Source organism: Zophobas morio, unplaced genomic scaffold (genome assembly GCF_036711695.1).
Source record: "Zophobas morio isolate AGI-343-1 ecotype UQ-CSIRO unplaced genomic scaffold, CSIRO_AGI_Zmor_V1 ptg000014l, whole genome shotgun sequence".
Lineage (NCBI taxonomy): Eukaryota > Metazoa > Arthropoda > Insecta > Coleoptera > Tenebrionidae > Zophobas > Zophobas morio.
Window position 1 is genome coordinate 3322543 of NW_026972119.1, and position 19902 is coordinate 3342444.

The 19902-nt window shown below is 34.2% G+C and overlaps 1 protein-coding gene across 2 annotated transcripts in view; it reads right to left on the bottom strand.

Annotated features, from left to right (window-relative positions):
* LOC135129199 (C3 and PZP-like alpha-2-macroglobulin domain-containing protein 8) overlaps positions 1 to 19902 on the bottom strand; it is a 331377-nt gene that overhangs the window by 232637 nt on the left and 78838 nt on the right. For both annotated transcript variants that reach the window (XM_064056315.1, XM_064056316.1), the window contains one exon: positions 10977 to 11086. In XM_064056315.1, the coding sequence (XP_063912385.1) occupies positions 10977 to 11050 (74 nt within the window). In that variant the 5' untranslated portion in view covers positions 11051 to 11086. The remainder of the gene's footprint in view (positions 1 to 10976; positions 11087 to 19902) is intronic.

The following is a 19902-nucleotide window of genomic DNA, read 5'->3' on the forward strand; positions in this document are numbered from 1 at the left end:
AAAATGTCGACGAATTACTCCTATTGATGATGGTCATTTTTAGCAATTATTATAAGTTTAATTTATTAATTGTTGCTTCTGAAAAAGCAAATTAATTTATTATTAAAGCCCTGTAATTTAATCATGGACACTGTTACTACAATTTTTATTATCTTTTCACACCAGAAAAACGATCGTTTTTCACATATATTACGAATCACTCAGTATATTATACATACACAGATAAGTATAAGCCGTTGATTTGATATTTGAAGGCTTTAGTATTGTTATTGATGAGTTTTTTCTTATTATTTAATATGTGCAAATACTTATAATATAAATTTAAAAAACATATTTTCATATAGCCCCGTATTGTATTTTTTTGAAAACACTTAACCTGTGTGAAAAAGATAGTTGGATCTGAGGTGTTGAATAAAATAGAGTTACGTGCACACCTATAGGCCTCTGTTTAAGGGTGGTGAGCTTAATTATTTTATGTGCGTGTTGATTCTAATAATAACGACGATAATAATAGTTGCCATGATGTAATTACACCTATTTTACATTTGAACTCCGATAAAAACATAAGATGAAGTTATATTGTCGTTGTATGTAGTTTTGTGTGTGGTAAATTTTATTAGGAAATTTTCATTTTGTTGATTGCGGTGAGCAGGAATATTGGCCGTGTGATGTTCTTCAACATTATATTTTCATATTTAGTTTGTTTTTCTTTAACGATTCAACTCTGACGGTATCAAACACGAAATTTAAAATTTGTTCTTAAATTATAGTGATTGATGTTTGACATGGCCGACTTTTTTTGTTTAAGTTCACTAAACCTACTGATTGAGTGGCATTTCCTAGTAGTTATACTAATTGAATAATACTAATATACTTGTTAATACTGAATGGGAATGGGTCAGTTGGGTGTTTACATTTTTTTACGCCAAACGAATGTTTACGCAGATTTTTAGTCAACTATTTATAAAGCAAAATGTCGCACACGCAATATTGTATTTTATGAAATAGTGGAGATTTTTCATGTGGTGATTTTAATGCAGCTTTATATATACAAACCTACTAAACGTATTTCAGAGACAGAAATTCCTAATTTATATGTAAACCATGAAAACACCCTCAGGGGCTTATTGTGTTTATAGTTGGTACTTTAAACTTTATACAATAGATAGAACTCATTTTATATGCCATGTTGTGTTTGTAAATTGGAACTAAAATAATTATAATTTTTGCGATGAACCAGAAAGTTACGCTAATTCATTTATGATTGAAATTCGATGTACCTACCCTTAGCTTAAGGTATAGTTGTTGTTTGTTTTGTGTATCTATTGCTATTTGTTTCTTACATGTTCTTATTTTATGAAAATGTCGATACCGCGACGCTGTGTTCCCTACGGACATTTTCACTTCCTCATGTCAAGAAATATTTTCTACCTCTGTTACGACTTTTCGATTACTTCCTAAGAAATGTTACTTGGTCCCGCAAAGATGTGTTTTTGAAAAAAAAAAACATGACAAAGAAAAACGGAATTTTTAAGGCTAACAGAGGACCTAACGGTAAAGAGTGGATGATCAAATGTTGTATACGAGAAGCTACTTTACAATTTAATTTTGAACCTGCAAAACCGAATACTGTGAAATCTTGCAAGCGTTTTAAAGTTATCCTTAGCATGGTAGCTCATTATTTAAAATTTATCCCTTTAAAACTCCGTGCAAAATATTGAGTCTACGGGTGTTGTTTATCAATGCGTTCACCCTTTTTACAATTATGTACTTATATAGGATGACCCAAAAAAAAATTAATGGGGCATTTTTTTTATTGATCAAATCAAGAACGGCTGAACCGTTCTTCCGAAAATTTGGAAATGCAGTAAGGGAACTAGGAGCTTGTTGTAACAGGGGTAAGTTGTAACACTAAATTTTTACCCGGAATTTAAACTCTTTAACGTCAGGTTTTTTACTAAATTTAATTCTTGCACCATAAGACATCATGTCAACACAACCACTGTTCCTCCAGCCAGCGCAGTGAGTGGATGTGTGCACGTGTTTCGTTTTGGCCAAGTAATATAATATAAAATATTGCTTTAGTAAAATTTGGTTTTACGTATCTGTTATTAATTAATTTTAAACTTTTAATTTTGCATGTAAATAGTTCAAAAACTACTCAGCTTTGATATTCCTTACACATTTTGACGCTAAGCGACATAATTTTGTCGAAATGTAATTAAATGTAGAAAAATGTGCTACGAGGCATGTTGTAACAATATCTGGGGGGCAAGTTTTAACATGTTACAACTTATCCCAAATTCACTTCTACAAATCTGGTAGCTGGCATACGAAAAGCGGACGAAAGTTTTGACCTATGCCATATATCACTTTCCAGATATATTAAGAAAAAGGAAAACAAAACTCAAATCTTTAATGTTGACTCTTTTTCTAAAAGTTTATTTCAGTTTTACTGATAAACATTATATATAATGAAGTGTTGTGTTGATTTTTGAAAAATAAAGTCTAAATATGTATCAACATCAGCTTTACTTTTACTGTTACTACCTGCCTGATGGCTGTTACAACTAGCCCCTAACACGGGGCAAGTTGTAACAGTGCACTTTTTTTAAGAAAATGCCTGGTATGAAGTGAATATGAACAATTTTGACCTTTTGCCTGTTCAGTCCAGTAGGGGAATAGTTAGACTACCGACAGATACTTTTATAATGATCAAACAGCTAATAGATATTAAATTATATTCGTTTTCTTAAAAACTGTTACAACAAAGCCCCTCGTTCCCTTACTGTTTTTATTAGTAATACACTACGCTGTAACGATTTAAAGATTTACTTGAAAAAAATAAAATTTTCAAAAGATTTTATAATAATTCGGAGAAGCTAGATATACAGGGTGTCTCTAAAATAAATATATTAATTTTAATCAGTTATAGAGGTCGTCAAAATCAACAACTTTTTTGGTAGGGTTTTGTCAGAAATGTTTTAATTAGCAATTCAAAAATTGTTAAAGTTTTTTCCCAATTAATGTTACCCGCCCATGGCTCCTCAGGAACCCATAGGTACTAATAATTGTTATAATTAATAATTTATGATCAAGAAGAGTTACTAGGATACCTATTTTTCTAATCATGTCTACATGACAAACATTTAGAGAGAAATTGAAAGTGCTGCTCCCTAACGGCGTACGGAATTTCATCGGCCCAAATGTGGGTGTTGATTACACCTTCCCTCACGTATCCGGCCTCATCAGTTGATGGTATAAGAGATTTAAAATTTGATTGTTCGTTTATTTTTCTATTAACCCACTCGCAAAAGTTTTGCCTAAGTGGTAAGACTGTTGGTTTCAATAACTGAACTTTCTGGTCCTGAATGGGATACAGTTGTTCTCTGAGTACCCTCCAAATACTGTTCTCCGATACATCACACTGGATAATGATGGATACATGCTAGTGCCCGGTCGAGCTTCGACACTCTCCAAAGCAGCCTCTTCAATATTAGCAATTCTATTACTACGTAACCTACCCCGATCCTGAGCTGCAAGTTTAAAAGATCCGTACTCTCGAAGATGCTGCAACGTTCTTAAAATTGCGCACATTTGGCATACGACGATTTGGGAGGCTTTCTGAAAAAATTCTTTGGGCGCGAGCGCCGTTTCCCCGAGCCTCACCGTAGGTTAGATATCGGTGTATTCAAGATTTGAAAACAAGGTCATTTCAACACATTTCGTCTATAAATTAGAAATCTGTGCCAAACAAACTTTAAAGAGACGACGTTTAATAACATACACTTGACATAAAAATTATTGTCAGTGTCAAAACGGTTGCTAGGGTACCATCTTTTCTGTTGTAATTAGTGTTGTTATTATTTAATGTGAACATAAACGGTTCGTGAATGTATGGGTGGGAAAATTCTAAATTCGACTTGAGTTTTCGAAAAAATGCTATATAAAAAAGTTGTTTCGTTTCACAAGTTCTGTTACAGCTTAAAATTAATGTACTTACTTCTGACAAACCCGGTATAATACAATAAGAATTTTCTAATCCATCTAGCAGTGTATTATTTTCTCTTTCTAACGATTTTATTGAAATGATACACGACTGATTACACAACGGTAATGTACAAAATAATTCCGGCGCAACTTGACTGGACTGGACTCGACTCGTTAACTGAATAATAATCGTTCCCGAAGGTGGCGTCTATTTAACCCTTCTAGAAGTTCCGCAGTCGAGATTTTTGTGGATTGGCCGTCGCGGCTTCCGCTTCCAGGGTTTTCTCCAGCCGCCGTCACCGACAATGATTCATCATTGCCGTACATACTAGAACCCATAGGCGTCGTACCGGAGCGGCGTATGGATTTCTTTCGTAACAATATTTTTTACGTCAAATCACAAAAAATTCAAAAACAAAAATAAAAGAATCTGATGTTCTAAGACATCCACTGATATTGTTTTATAATTTAATTTTTCAAATCTGTCGTTTTATAGTGTAATAGGTACCTAAAAACCCCTGACAAAAAAATTAACTCTTAAAAAGTCTGAAGTTGGACAAGAGAGGTGACTTCTCCACGATTGCGTTACGGGCTAATAAAACAAAATCTGGTAGTTGAGATACTTCTAAATAGCTGCGAATAATTCACACACCTTCGTTCATCTATGGTTCAAAAACATCTTATCAACTTTGTTAATGATTTCTGGTGTGATGGCAGTTTTTAGGTTCTCATGAGCTTAAACTTATTAATTCAAAGGCGAATGGCTTCATAAGAAGAATATGAATCTCCTAATGTAGGAAAAATCCTTTTATGCATTTCATTCGCAGTTTTCCCTTCCAAGAATAAGAACTGAATTACACTACGAATTGCAATTTTCTCCTCTTTTAAATGAAAGTCACTCGACACACTAGTATTCAATTAATTTCTAAACGAAAAATTACTGACCGATGACTTAACATTAAAGAAATGTCATCTAAAAAAGCTTACTCTTGAAATCCACATAATGCAATTACCGTGTTTTCTTCTTTCACCCTGCAAGATCCTTCCCGATTGAACCGGCTTTCAAACAATGGAAATCGCATTGAAATCGGTTCATCCGTTTGGGAGTTATGGTGCAACAGAGACACACAGAAATCATCTGATGATCTTGAAATGATTGAAGTGATTATCTTTAAGAAACATATTGAGTAAACCATCTTTCAACTAAAAAACACCGTATCGAAATCGGTTCATCCGTTTGGGGGTTACAGTGCCGCAGACAAATCCACAAAAAGAAAAAAGCTTCAAAGTTAAAAATGGCTGAGGTGTTTACCATCAAACCATCCCGTTCGAACCAGATTTCAAACAAAAAAAGTCGCATTGAAATTGGATCATCCGTTTGGGAGCTACGGTGCCGCGGACATACACACAGAGAAACAAAGGGGTCAAAATTATAACACCACTTTTTTTAGTCGGGGGTTAAAAATGTAAAATGGATTTTGTCTTTTAAATAAGTGGACAAAATACAATTAAGTTCTGATGATTGTTCAACAAATACTACTCTGAGTACAAATTTCATTTCGATAATTTAAGTGAATTGCAAAATCTCTTAATTTTGATCTTTATGTGGTGCCACTGAAACAAGAGGGGTATTTTGCTCCCATTATAAACGTAGAAGATCTGAAAAATCGAACTACAAAAGAATGTTAACGTTTCAAGAGCAAGTGTTGTAGAAGCTGATAATTGTTTACAAAATATGACGATTCATGTTTCTTTCATTGCCCCAAATAACCTCAGCTGTAAGTATATTTTTAATTACCGAGCGCAGCAAAATCGTATTCCTTGTACTTTTTATCCGGTTAAGGAATACATAGGGCCGACTAAAACGGTAGAGAAGGAGGTTGACTATGTGCAATAGTTTTAAAAAACTTTTTTAGAATCTAAATAATAAATCATTTTCCAATTTACTTATTTACAGACAATTAGCTCCTTTTATTGAAAATGATATAATTTTATTGCAAACATTATTAGATTTAGCTCAAAAATTAGTATACTATTTGGACACGTCATTCGTGACTTATTCGAATTGGCTTCTAGTGTTTTCGTTTGTTTCGAATAATTGTGTATTTTTTTAAGTAATATTTGAGGTAATTACTAAACAACTGTTTCATTTGCAATCTTTTGTTTTGTGTGGAACTCCAACCCACATAGCCAATCGAAGGACATTGTGTGCTGTCAACGAAATTGCTTGTTACTTTAATTTTTATTGAGCCCTAATTTTTGTAATTTTTATTTTTGTTTACGTTTCATCTTCATATTTGAGCTGCCAGAAATGTATTTTGATTATACATACGAGTATAGTTTTTTCTTCAAAGGGTAAAGTAAATATTTCGATTGTAAATACTTATGTGATTTAAGTTCTTAAAAGCTGTTCAGGAAAGATTGATTCTTTTGATATTTCATCACTCATGTTTTCCTTTCTTGTTGTGAAAAAAAAAAGCTACTGCGGACCATTACGACCTACCACTTTTGCCTTATGGAAAAAAAGGACTGAAAAAACCTTTGTTAACAGGATCGGATTTACTTCTACAAAAAATTGTTGATGAACAAAAAATACGTCAAAGGATAAGCTTGGTTTAAAGTTTTTAGAGTCGACCCTAATATTGACCCTTGTGGTGTGTTCCTATCAAGAGATCTTTGAAGAGCTATCACAATTTTTTGATATCGGTTATACGAAGAAAACCATTTCAGAGGTACATACCACGAGTCATGGTTGACGCAATAGAATGTCATGGAGAAATCTAAGAAGAGCCCTAATGCAACACCATCATGATCAATGGTTGCAGAGATGACGCTGATGAAGTTTTCCAGTATTATTAGATTTATTTTTGATGAAGCCATGCTGATTTGGTGATGCCATTGTTAAGTTGATTGTTCATCGCATTTTCGAATACTTTGAATATGCTTGTACATTACGTACATAGATTGATGGATCTGCAGTTTTGGATAAGTCCTAAGTCCTCCTTTTTGTGCAAAAGTATGTCAGAAATTTTTAGTTTAGATGAATAAATTCCTTTTATAAAATATATTTCTTATATGTTCAAGAGGTTTAAGAGTTTTAAAAATAAATTTGATATGCCATTAACCCCCAAAGAGTTTTTTATTTATTTTTTTAATTAGGGATAATATCACTATCAGTCATGGGATTCAAGAACACTGAGTTATTATTATTGGCTATAATGCAGTTTAAGAATTTCCAATTAATATTATCAGACAATGAGATGTCAAAGCCGATATAAACATTTAGTTAAGGTGAAATTATGTACGTGCATTTTTGGTTAGTGTATTCGATTCCGTATTGTCAAAACTGAAGTTAATTAAGTCTATTATTGGTGTAATTTTCTTAAGAATCAAAATATAATAGAGGTAGTAGACGAACAGCATGACTTTGTACTCGTATCTAGTAAGTAATCCGTTATTTGAACCTTATTATGTTGTTGGGCTACAATGTTTGATAACGTAGTGCCAATGAATGTTATTTATTTCAATTTTTCGAAAGCTTTCGATTTAGTTCCAAATAAAAGATTTTTGCTAAAATTACAATGATATAGAATATTGGAAACTATTTTAATCTGGAGTGACTGTCTGTAATGCTATAAATAAGTAGCTGTCGACACGCACTACATGATGTTCCACAAGGATACCTTTTAGGGCCTTTATTACACATTACATATTTTGCTGACCTGGAAAAGCATAATATATTATCATCATATCTTCCAGCTGGGATGTCTTTAAATTACGTCTCCAGGAGATCATTGACAGCTGTTCATCTCGAGTCACCGTTAAGAAATCTTCTACCAAACCATGGATTGACGGCAAGATACTTAAGCTGATTAATAAAAAACGGTCGTTGTGGCGAACGTACAAACGTACAAGTAGTAAATTTGATTATGCTACTCATAGAGCTTTCTCTAATCGCCTTTCCACGATTATTATTAAGACAGCTAAGGAAAACTACGAGAAACAATTGGCTGCCGATGCAAATCCCAAACGGTTCTACATTCTACAAATATGTCCGCTCAGCCATAAAAGGGTCCTTCGTTCAAATGCCTTTGATTAAAGATGGAAACGGCCAAATTGCTAGTAGTCAGCGTGCTGCTGCTGACATTTTCGCTTCAAGTTTTTCGAAGATATTTGTCAAGGAACCTCACACAACAATCAATGCCCGTCATAAATGGTCCAGCAAAATCAGAAAGTCTTGATTTTGTCCACTTCACTAAAGACTCGGTACTTAACAAACTGCGATCACTTAAGGAGGGGAAATCTCCGGGCCCCGACGGTTTTTCTGTCAGTGTTCTAAAGAAGTGTGCGAATTCGTTAGCAGACCCACTTTCCGTACTTTTTAACCAGTCCATCGATACGGGTATTCTACCATTAGACTGGAAAACTGCTTTCATCACTCCAGTTTACAAAAAAGGGGACAAACTCGATGCAGACAATTACCGCCCCATTAGTCTAACGTCTCTTGTCGTGAAGGTCATGGAGTCCATTATTTACGATAATATGATTGCGTTCCTTATGAAACATAATGTGATTCCGCCAGCACAGCATGGTTTTCTGCCGGGAAAGTCTATAAACACCAACCTTCTGACTTCTCTCGCTGACTGGACTCGAGCGCTGGATACAGTGGTGGTGACACAGTGGACGTTGTATATTTCGATTTTTCCAAGGCTTTTGACCGTGTGCCTAAGCGTCGTCTTCTGTTCAAACTAGATCACTATGGAATAAGGGGCAACCTTCTTCGACTCCTTTCTCACTGATCGTTCATTTAGGGTCAGAATTGGTAATTCTCTTAGTGTCCCGGTTAAGGTACTGAGCGGAGTCCCTCAAGGCTCCGTACTCGGGCCCTTGTTGTTTATAGTTTATTCGTCAGATATCACCAACGGTTTGAGGTCTAAATGTGCTATGTACGCCGACGATCTAAAACTTTACAACTCTAGCTCGAACTGTATGATTTTAAGCAATGATATCACCTCAATCCACACCTGGTCCCGTGACTGGTTAATTCCATTAAATATGTCTAAGTGTAGAGTACTCCACCTCGGAGGACAAAACCCTCGGAATTGTTACTACCTTAATGGCGTCGAGCTTTCTAAAACGAACACCTGCTCCGATCTAGGTGTTACCATTACATCCGATCTTTCGTGGTCAGAACACGTTGCTTGCATCACCAGGAAGGCTAACAAAACAGTGTATTTAATCACTAAAGCTTTTGGGAAAGCGAACGCATTTCTAATAATAATAATAATAATGTTGTGACTTTTATGCGGAGTAGGTACATCAAAATCTATAAATCATCCTGGAATCATAATATAATTGCAAATAATATTAACACTCTGACCGTATCCAGAAAAACATGGCTATTTTTCCTAATAATGATCTAATGATTGTATAGAAAGTACGCCAGTAATCAAAGTTGGTTCGCTCACCCAGTTTGGCATCCGTTCTTGGTTAGAGATATAGATCTTTTGGAGGGAGTACAGAGACGCATGACTCGATTACCGTTTGGTATTCAACGTCCTCCATGTAAGAAAAGATTGCTTTCTTTGAATTTGCCCACGTTATCCCAGAGACGAATAAGAATAAACGCGATTCTAACGTTTATTAGTTGCTCTAAATGTCTCATACATAAAGAACAGGTTTATGTTGAATCTTGAAAGGTGAACTAAGAGCTTTAGTAGAAACAATGTAAGGAAGTTTTTTCCACTAAAACTGGACAGTTTTTCTTACTAATCGTATCTGTGACATCTCGAATTCCTTCCTTATATACATAGTCCAGTCCACAACTTCAAAGTTTTGCACGAATTTGTAATTATTTTATTGTTATCTTTTTTTTTAAATACAGTTGAACATATTAGCTGAATTATATTATTGTAAAGAGAATGCTGTTATATTAAAAAATTAATATTTACAGGTGTCCCAAATAAAATTCCATGCCCTATATATATCCTGAAAATTGATGGAAATATTTAAGTTCTGCTACTCTAATTTAATACAATGTCGGTTTGCGTCACGACGTTGAAGTCATACATGCGTCGTATTTGCAATGTATTAATTTAATATTCCCCCTAAACTAAAAATTCTATCGTTTAAAAAATTTCGATATCTCTATCCGTTCTCAAGTTATTAGTTAATTTAGGACAGTCTGCATATTAAAGTAAACCAAGATTTTTAAATCATTTTCATATGATTTGCGACAAACTATATTTGTGTCAGTAGTCCCGGAAATAGATAAATGTGAATACCAAACTTAATACTCCAGTATGCTAATTAGAGTTCAAATAAAAATTTACATAAAACTCATATTATGCACTGTTTGGCACCATATTTTCGAATGGCTTCCTATGTTTTAATGAAACGTTCCACATTTAATAATCATAATCAATACCAATTTTGCGTGCAGTTTTGTGTACAATACACTTTTATTTGTAATGTGTGGCATGTTAAGAACTTAATTACCTACCTTCAGTGACTGTTGATATATTGCTCTTTGTTTTTTAATTACTTAAATGGACGAGCGTCATATTGTTAAAAATGTTGCTTCAGCGAAATGTCGCTAGATGTTTTTCAATTGGTGTAGAAAACTTCAAACGACGTTGCACAGATAATTTCACCCCAATTACCCGTAAGAAAATTATGATGAACGTAGAGTAAAATTAAATTCTGTGAAATGCAAGAGAGGATTTCTGGGATTACTATTCTCTAATATTCAATTACTATACGGAGCAGTACTCCTGGCGCAATCAGGAAATTTACATCTTTCATTGTGCAGACTTATAGAATTGATAATGAGGGAAAATCAAACAAAGTAATGAGTTTGCGGCAGATATTCCGATATTCAAATTGAAATGGAATATATAATGCTCTCAAAACGTTCGTTTCATTTGTGTTTTTTATACAAAAATATGCCAGGTATCTAACTTGTAATTATACGGTCAAGAACTCACGTGGTGCAGTCTTCCCCGAAGGAAATTACAGCTTTGCTCAGCAGGAATGTCAGCAGGACTGCAGGAAACTCCATTATGTAGCACAAGTTCACAGCATTATACTCAGCAATCTGCAACACAAGAGACATTACTGTAATAATTACAAAAGAAGAAAAATGGAAATAATAAACATTAAGCGAAAATTGATTTTTATAGGAATTCTCGTGCGCCACTTTATTAAGAAAGAAGGTGTGAATATAATAAGATTACTACAGGAAATTGTCGAATAACTTTATAGAGTGCGCCCGCTTAAACTGTTTGTATGCAAAAGTTACCCCTTCACGGAAGAGAGGCACTTTATTTTATATCCAACCTTTGACCATCGATAAGTATCTAGGGAGCCATATATTTATTCAACCCTGCTCTGACTATGAGTGGTAATCATGTGGGGCGTCCATAAAGGGTGTGTTTCGTATCGCTTCTACCACACCCTCCAAGTGGTTATTTCGGGGGAACGTGACATTTCACATCGAGGTGCAAACTGCATCTGACACGAAATTGCACAGTCTGCATTATGGGTAAATTCGATTTTTAGAGCGTACACAAGTGTTAGTAATGCTGTTAGTCGTGGCTAGTTTACAAACACGTTGGGTTGTTAATTAAGTAAAACGCAAGAAATAAATTAGATTTTAATTTTAGACTTTAATTTGAACTACTTATGTGTGAATGGAGTGATCTGTAACTATAGTTCAAGCCATTTCATTAGGCTGATCAAATCATTAGTTGTAATTATTATTAGCATCACTGTGTGTTATCTGTTACGATAGTTAAGACATTGTTTTCGCTTTAGGTTAGTATTTTGTAGATAATGTCGTGGTTGGCTAAACGCGTCGACAATTTTTGTAGTTTTGTATTTGCGGTGTATAGGGAAAATAAACGTATAGTATAAGGTTGTAATAGCTAAATGCTTAATAATCAACCAAATTTAAGGTGAAAATAGTGCAAATGAAATTTTATCCATACTACAATTAAATTCATTCCTTACGAAAATAGAAGATTTCATTCCTTACGAAAATAGAAGATTTGCGTTCATTATTATTAGATTATCAGCCTGAAAAAAGTTGCAATAAAGAGAAGATGATTTCTATTCTTGATCTTGGAGTTTCGGGCAGATTAAATTATTTTCAAAACACGATATATGTTCAATTCAAGTCTGGAAAAATTTTAAGACAATACAGTTTATTGAAGGTTTAACTCCTTTCTTTTCGTATTATAGAACATGTATACGACGCGCGCTGGAATAGGATGTCTAGTTCGAGCTACGAGCTTGAACTCAGTGTCGGTGTCGGTGTCGAGGATACCGCAACAGGTCTGAACTAAGTCTGAACATTGGCATGTAACGCCGCGCTATAGAAAGAGAAAGAGAAATATACTATAAAATAACATGTACATGAAACGGCTCAGAGGGTGGTGCTAATTCCATCTGTTAGGACCCCCAGGATGCTCCAAGAGCTAAATTAAGTAGATACAATTGATGCCGTTTTCACACGCTTTATTACTCATTTAAGAAATGATATTTATATCACCCATTTTAGTCACCATAGGCCACTAACAACTATATTAAATGATAGGGATAAAGATACCGAATGCGATAACGCTATGATTGAACAGTAATTTGTATTTTAAATCGAATAAGTTATAAATTCTGCTCTTAGCATTTGTAAATATTTACTTGTTACTTTAGTTGTAAATTACACATTGTACTTTAATTTTTTGTATACAATATTATTATAATAATTAGTTATCATATTTCTATATGATAAATAAATAAAAAAAGTATATTTTATAATAAACAAGAATTGACAATACATGGATATTTACTGTAATTTTCCCAATCATCATTAATCATCATTTTGTCAAAAAATACAAATGCAACATATTTTTGGTTTTTATTATTTTTTAAGAGAAAATTAATGACTTCGCCGCGTATACGTCCTTAATTTATATAAATTGACAACGCAGAGTTAAAACTCCAACCGTGCGTCCCTGGGTCGACGCACTCTTTTTTTTATTACCAATGTTCTTATAAAGGGATCTCAAACATCTAAATAGTTCACACAACTTGATGTTTTAGCCAATATCAGACAGTTTTATATTTCTGACAAAAATTTGCAGTATTGTGTACAATATTATGTTACTTAAAAATTGTAAGAAGGGAATAATTAATTGTTTAGTTCATAAAAATGTTAAAATGTATTTGTTTCTAGAGTATCTAGTGAAAATAATTAAAAATTGAGAAACTCATAAAGTGCGTTTTTGTATGTCCAATATATTTCTTATATTGCACTGCATCGGTGTGAGTAAATAAATTTTCAGTAGCTTAATGTAGCTGCAGTTTTCAAGATAGCGTACAATAGACAGTTATGTTTAAAATGAGCATCTGCGATACGATAAAATAACTGAACTAGAATTTCCACTTTATTAGCGATGATGTAACCATTTCAACTAAGAGAAGCGATTTTGCCAGTGAAGGAGAAAATATTTCAGATTCTAAATAAAATAGTAACTGAAATCACGAGCATATTAAAGTTTATAGCTTAAATAACTCGATATTACAGAAGAATTTACTTTATTTAATTACAAAAATTATTCAGTACTTTGTGGAAATTTTAAACAATCTCACCTGTTTGATAGTTTATAATAACTTGATGATTGTTGCAAAATTAAAAGTCTCCTCCGAAAAGTAATAGGTGATTAACTGAAAAAACATTCTAAACAAAAGATTTTACATACATATGTATACTCTCGCACCATAAAATCTTTTATTTGTGAAATACTTCTTTTAGAGTAAAAGTATCAAGTTGCACTAATTCCGTAGGTGGTGTGTTTCGTATTAAATATCACAAAGTAAATACAGTAGTACATAAAAAGTAACGCGGTTTTTAAAAGTGATGTCAAATGTACGATTTATAAAAATAATTGAATCGTTCATAGAGCTTTCAAAAAACAACAAGTCGATTAAAATATTATTTGTTTTTGATAAAAAATAAAATGTGAGGGAACCTAAAAAGATTTGATTATTAATTGTATTTACCAAATATTTCTTCTTTATATTAATGTTCGTAGTAGTACGCTGTGAGTTTCGTCCTTAACGGGAGAACTGAATTAATAATAACGCCACACCGCGGTGGACCAAAAAATAAAGCGTCAGAAATTAACAAAATAAGTTTAGAATAGACCCGACAGCAGAAAGTTCTGAATGGTAAAATACCTCCCAGTTTGCCTATTCTCTGACCGTCTGCAAAACCTCCATTTAACTCATCCATCACAATACGGTCACGCGAAAACAATTTTCATAATGTATTGTTCTCTATGTCATGTTTTTACATTTACGTTAACATTTTTAAACATGACAAGGCTCCGTTATACGTTTTGCGTAGAATAAGTCATGTTCCCCTTTGTCATGTAAATTAATTAATAACGAAGAGGAACGAGCCTGAAAAATTTTATTAAAACTGTTACAGTCTCCGAAACGGAAAATTGGATTTTGTGGTTGCCTTTTAAAATACTGAAAATTAAAGACTTTTTTCCTGATATTGATTCCTGGCATATCCGACATAAAGAGTCTGCCGATGTTTTCCAGCACTGACGTAAATGGGCTTACGTAGCATTTCAGCTTTAAGTTGTTTTGATGGACGCCTCCAACAGTTTTATAGAAGCTGAAGTGCATTACACAGAAAGAGAGTTTCTACTAGAACACTCATTCATTTACTTATTAATTGAAACTTAAACAAGTTAGCTACCTAAAGAATTTAACTAAAAAGAAGGTGCAAAACATTAAACTTTGCAGACTCAGGGAGAGTGTATCGTGGTAAAAATGTTCAGTAGATTTTCATAGTATGTGTCGAAGTTTGTTTAAATGAATAAAGACCAGCGAACAGTAAGATAAATGTATTGCTAGTGACAAGTGTTTTGATAAATAAGAATGATAAGAATAGAATAGTATATGACCGTGCGGTCGAGAGAGATGACTGTTAGTTACGAATTGAGAATTGAGAATTGAATGTGTATGAATGAGTTAAGAATTAAGAATGAATGCTACCCTGTGTTCCAAGGTGGGGGTGGCTCTGGCTCCCACCCTTACGGGTGGGGAGGGGTGAAACAGGTCCCCGCCAGAGGCTCTAACATAACCCCCCGCCTTGAAACAATTACATTGTTTTAAGACCAAAAATAAACTATATGGAATATTAGAGTGATAAATACAAATGAAATTACATGAATGGGATGGATATTGTTACAGAAAGCAATGAACATGAAGAAATGCATTAAACTTTAAAAAAAGATATCTAAAACAAATTACATGTGTACAATATCAGTGAATATACACCTAAAAGTAAATTTGCAACAATTATAATGTACCAAATCAATGAATAATACGATGAGTGAATAATATGGCGAATGAATATAACAATAAGACAAATATGAATTAATGTACATAGTACATTAAACCAACAAGGAGATGCATATAACAAATTGACAAGATGTATGCAATATGGTTAAATAGAATTATAATGGATGCGATTGCGAAATTATCTTTTTCACTTCACCGACACTACACACACTACCACTTCCTTTGCAAAATGATGTTGGAGGGCCGCGTCCTAACCGCCACTGTAGACGCGGAAATTTCTCCTCCTTCACGAGGACCCATCTTGCCATTCCTGGAACGTTGGAAGATGGCCTTTGCCACCCTAACCTGCCTTTCAGTGTGGTCAAATATTCGAGGTACCACGACTTCCAGAAGTGTTGATGGTAAGCGTGGATGAGGTGCCAAGGGATGGCCTGTTGATGGGAACGACGACGTGGTCTTTTCCTGAGGGACCAGTTGATGGCTGGCCGAAAGAGGCATTGGCCAGGTATAAATGCGACCAAATTATTGCGGTCGCTGGACAGAGGCTTCGAAAGGCGCGAATTCAGGACGGCTTTAACTCTGACAATGAGCGCATACACGCCCTCGCCCTCAAGATGGTTTTTATCAGTAATTTCGTTATACTTCCGGCTATTCATATTTAAACTCTTTGAACTAAGATTTAAACGGCCAACAACTAGGCAGAGTTTAGTGTCAGAAATGTGGTGATTTAAAACACAATTGTGTGACAGGTAAACGGAATTATTTGTGGAATTTTCGTTAAGTACCTTCAGGTGCACAAGGTCTAGGTACTTCCTTTGAGAGACAATAAAACCCTCGTTACGTTTATGATTACGCTCCTCTGCTAACAATAGCAGTTGGAGAGCGAGTTCTGGGGAATTTCCTAATTTAGGTAGATTTTCGAAATAAGGGACTGTGGAACGCCCCAACTTCCTCTCGACTGATAATAGCCACTTTGGGTGCATTTGTGCAAAATTCTCTAACCGCGGCTGAATTTCCGAAAAGGGGTGTTTGACCATGAAATGGCCATCGGGTGAATGGCCTGTGGTAGTATACTGAAAAGGGGTTGCACAAAGATCGCTTTTAAACCCTTTGCTTAATGACCTGCTTCCGGTTTTGACGGTTTCAGCTTCCAAGAACCGAGAAATAATTTGGGCTGAACTAATTTTGTGATGATGGGAAGTATTATTTTTTAAATATGCAAAACTGCCGCTAAGAATCAACCCCAGCGCGGTATTTTGAAGCACCGGTGGGTTTTTACTGAAATGACTTATTATTTTGGGTATGGCATTTTCGGAATGTTTTTTCTTGTCGAGTATTGCTACGTTTGACGTGTTGTCTTTAATATTTGAGTCTACGGATTCACATAAATATAGCGACCTAACTGCCCATTCACAATGGACATAAGGCATAACAAGTACATAAAACTTACATAAATACGTAAAGTTGAAACGATGGAAAACGTGTACCCCTGTTCACAGTGGACGAACGTAATTCTTATGCTTATGAACGTTTTATGTAATCCTTGTGTGCGTACACAAAGTTGAAATAAGTTCAACTTTGTGCACGAATTGTCGTCAAAATTATGTTAAAATCTAGGGACTTTTGAATGCTGCTATTGAATTCCCTTTGACAGTTGGTACTTGGCACTTCACACCTTTGATTATATTATATAAATTATAATCAAAGCTTCACACTGCGAGTCTGTTCTGTACTGCGAGTTGTCAAGTTCGAATATCGTATGAAATTGTAGGTTAGATATTTTTTTTGACTCAGTTTGAGGTTAGCCGTTTCTATGTTTAGCCGGGAGTTATTCCGTTCTGCGTTTGCGCAGTTTAACAATTCTTACAGAGTTCACTCTGTCCACTGTGAACGTAGATAAGCATAAGCCAGACACAGACCAAAAACGTAAATTATGTTATGCGCTTGTTCTTATGTCTTATGTCCATTGTGAATGGACAGTAATTTTAAATTGGTTACAGACTAACAATGAGCCACAGTTTTTTGAATTAACTGGAGGACTTTTTACTTTGTCTAGTGCGGTAGATGACTCTGCATTAGAAGTTTTATCTAAATTAATTTGAGATACGCCTTCGGAGTTGTAACAATCATTAAAAAGATTATTTTTCTCTTCATTGGGTGTTGAATTTGGAAATTTTGAACGATTTGATATTTCACTAGGAGTTTTTGAAATAACGGAATCAAGAGGAGATTTTTTACCAATAGTGAACCGCAATTTACGTAGAGCATTGAAATGGGTTTTGTGAATTTTGATGGGTTCTCCATTTCTTAATTTGTGTACCTTTAAAGGCTTTAAGTTTTGACAAGCTTTTTCCAGATCCGTGGTTGGTACGTTAGTGTTTATCTTACATGAATTCGAGAAAGTACACAATGGATTAGTTTTTTCAATGAGAACATTATATAATTCGGATATTTTTTGAATATAATTTAGCACGTCTCGGATATTATAAATTATAGGCTTGATCGTTTCCGTGTTACTCGTGTCATTCGGGACTACCATTGTTTCGGATTTTTGCTGAACTACCAGCATTTGTAATTCTGAATAAATTCGCTGTACGTCTTCATATCGACGCTTTAAGTGGCCTCTTTTTTGATGATTTGCAACATTTGATATAAAATTAGAATGTGAATCTATTTTGCTGAGAAGAATTGAAAATTTAACAAAAGTATTGTCTTGGATTACCACCATCTTGAGTACGAGAATAATGTATTACACCAACCAAACAGAATTAAAGCTTACCTGGAATCCTGGATTCCTGGATAGAATTATCTTGGCTGACGCTGAATGATACTTGAGGATTTTGCACAGCACTCGCGGTCGTCACCGATAGTTGAACACTGCGCGGATGATTTCTGGGTGATGTTTTGATAACTACTTTGCTGAATTCCAGCCGATGAATGATATGTTGAGAATTACACTTATCACTACCACTGTTATTCTGTCGCTAATCCGGCTCGAAGGACCATGTCGAAGTTTGTATAAATGAATAAGACCAGCGAACAGTAAGATAAATGTATATTGCTAGTGACAAGTGTTAGGATAAATAAGAATGATAAGTATAGAATATTATGTGACCGTGCGGTCGAGATAGTTGAATGTTAGTTACGAATTGAGAATTGAGAATTGAATGTGTATGAATGAGTTAAGAATTAAGAATGAATGCTACCCTGTGTTCCAAGGTGGGGGTGGCTCTGGCTCCCACCCTTACGGGTGGGGAGGGGTGAAACAGGTCCCCGCCAGAGGCTCTAACAGTATGAATACCGGGTATTAATGATAATGATTGAAGCAAATTTTTGGGTTGGCAATTATGAATTATTGACAACAATGTTAGCATGTCGGTTCACAATTGTCAACCTAAAAACCAAAAAAGATAGTAAAATTGGTGCTCAAAATTTGATTTAAGAGGTAACTATGCCATCATAAAATTTTAAATATTTTGCCAATCTGATAAACAAAAATACACATTAATTCATTAATAGTTACTTAGAAGTAGTAATAAACTAATTGGGTCTTTGTCATATTTAGTAAATCTTGAATCAAAAGGAATGCTCAATGAATTATTATTAATACGTCGAGAGTCCAAATTCAAAATTTGGTTCTAAAAGTTGTCTTCTTACGAATTACACAAATTTTTTTCTGATTTTAATATTTTTAAATAGTACAAATCCCGCGTCTACATATGGCCTCATGAAATTACACAAATATGTTAAAATCTAAAAAAATTTGTATACAGGGTTTCTCAGAAATAAGTACATTAATTTTAGTCGGTTATACAGCTCACCAAAATCAGCTACTTTTTTTAACGGGGTTTTGTAAGAAACTTTTTAATTATCAAGTTAAACATGGTTAAAGTTTTATCCCAATTAAGGTTACCCGCCCATGGATTCTCAGTCACCCATGAACACTAATAAATTATTATAATAATTAATAATAACACAGGCCTGCGATGGTTTTCCCCCAACAAAATCAAGTAGTAATTTCGGTAGGCCTTAGATACTCATGTATAAAAAAAAATTGCAAAAATTTCTATCACGTACAGTTTCTGCAAAAAATATTTTTTTCAATTTTGTTCTTAGTACCATAAAAATTAACTTCTAGATTTTGTGGTAATAGGGTAAATGTGTACAAGAGTGCGCATATGTATAAGAGTACGCACTGATGATTTCTGCTTATTAGTGCCATCTGGGTAAGATGAAGTTATACCATTCAGAATTTAATGCTAAACCTGAGATAAAGGTGCAAAAGTGACCTGAATATAGTTTATAGTTTGGTCGTACTGACGATTTTATGTTCACACGTTGTGTGGATGTAATTTTTACCGCTCATAGTTTTAGTTTTTTGTAAGGTACGTACCAGTTCTTTTATTTTACAGTAATAATTTTCATTAGTTGTAACTTTTAAGGTGTCGTTATACACTAACAGTTTTACACTTTCTGTCCATCAAAAGCTTTTAACTTTGAAAACATTAGGTTATGTACAAATGTACAAGAGTGCGC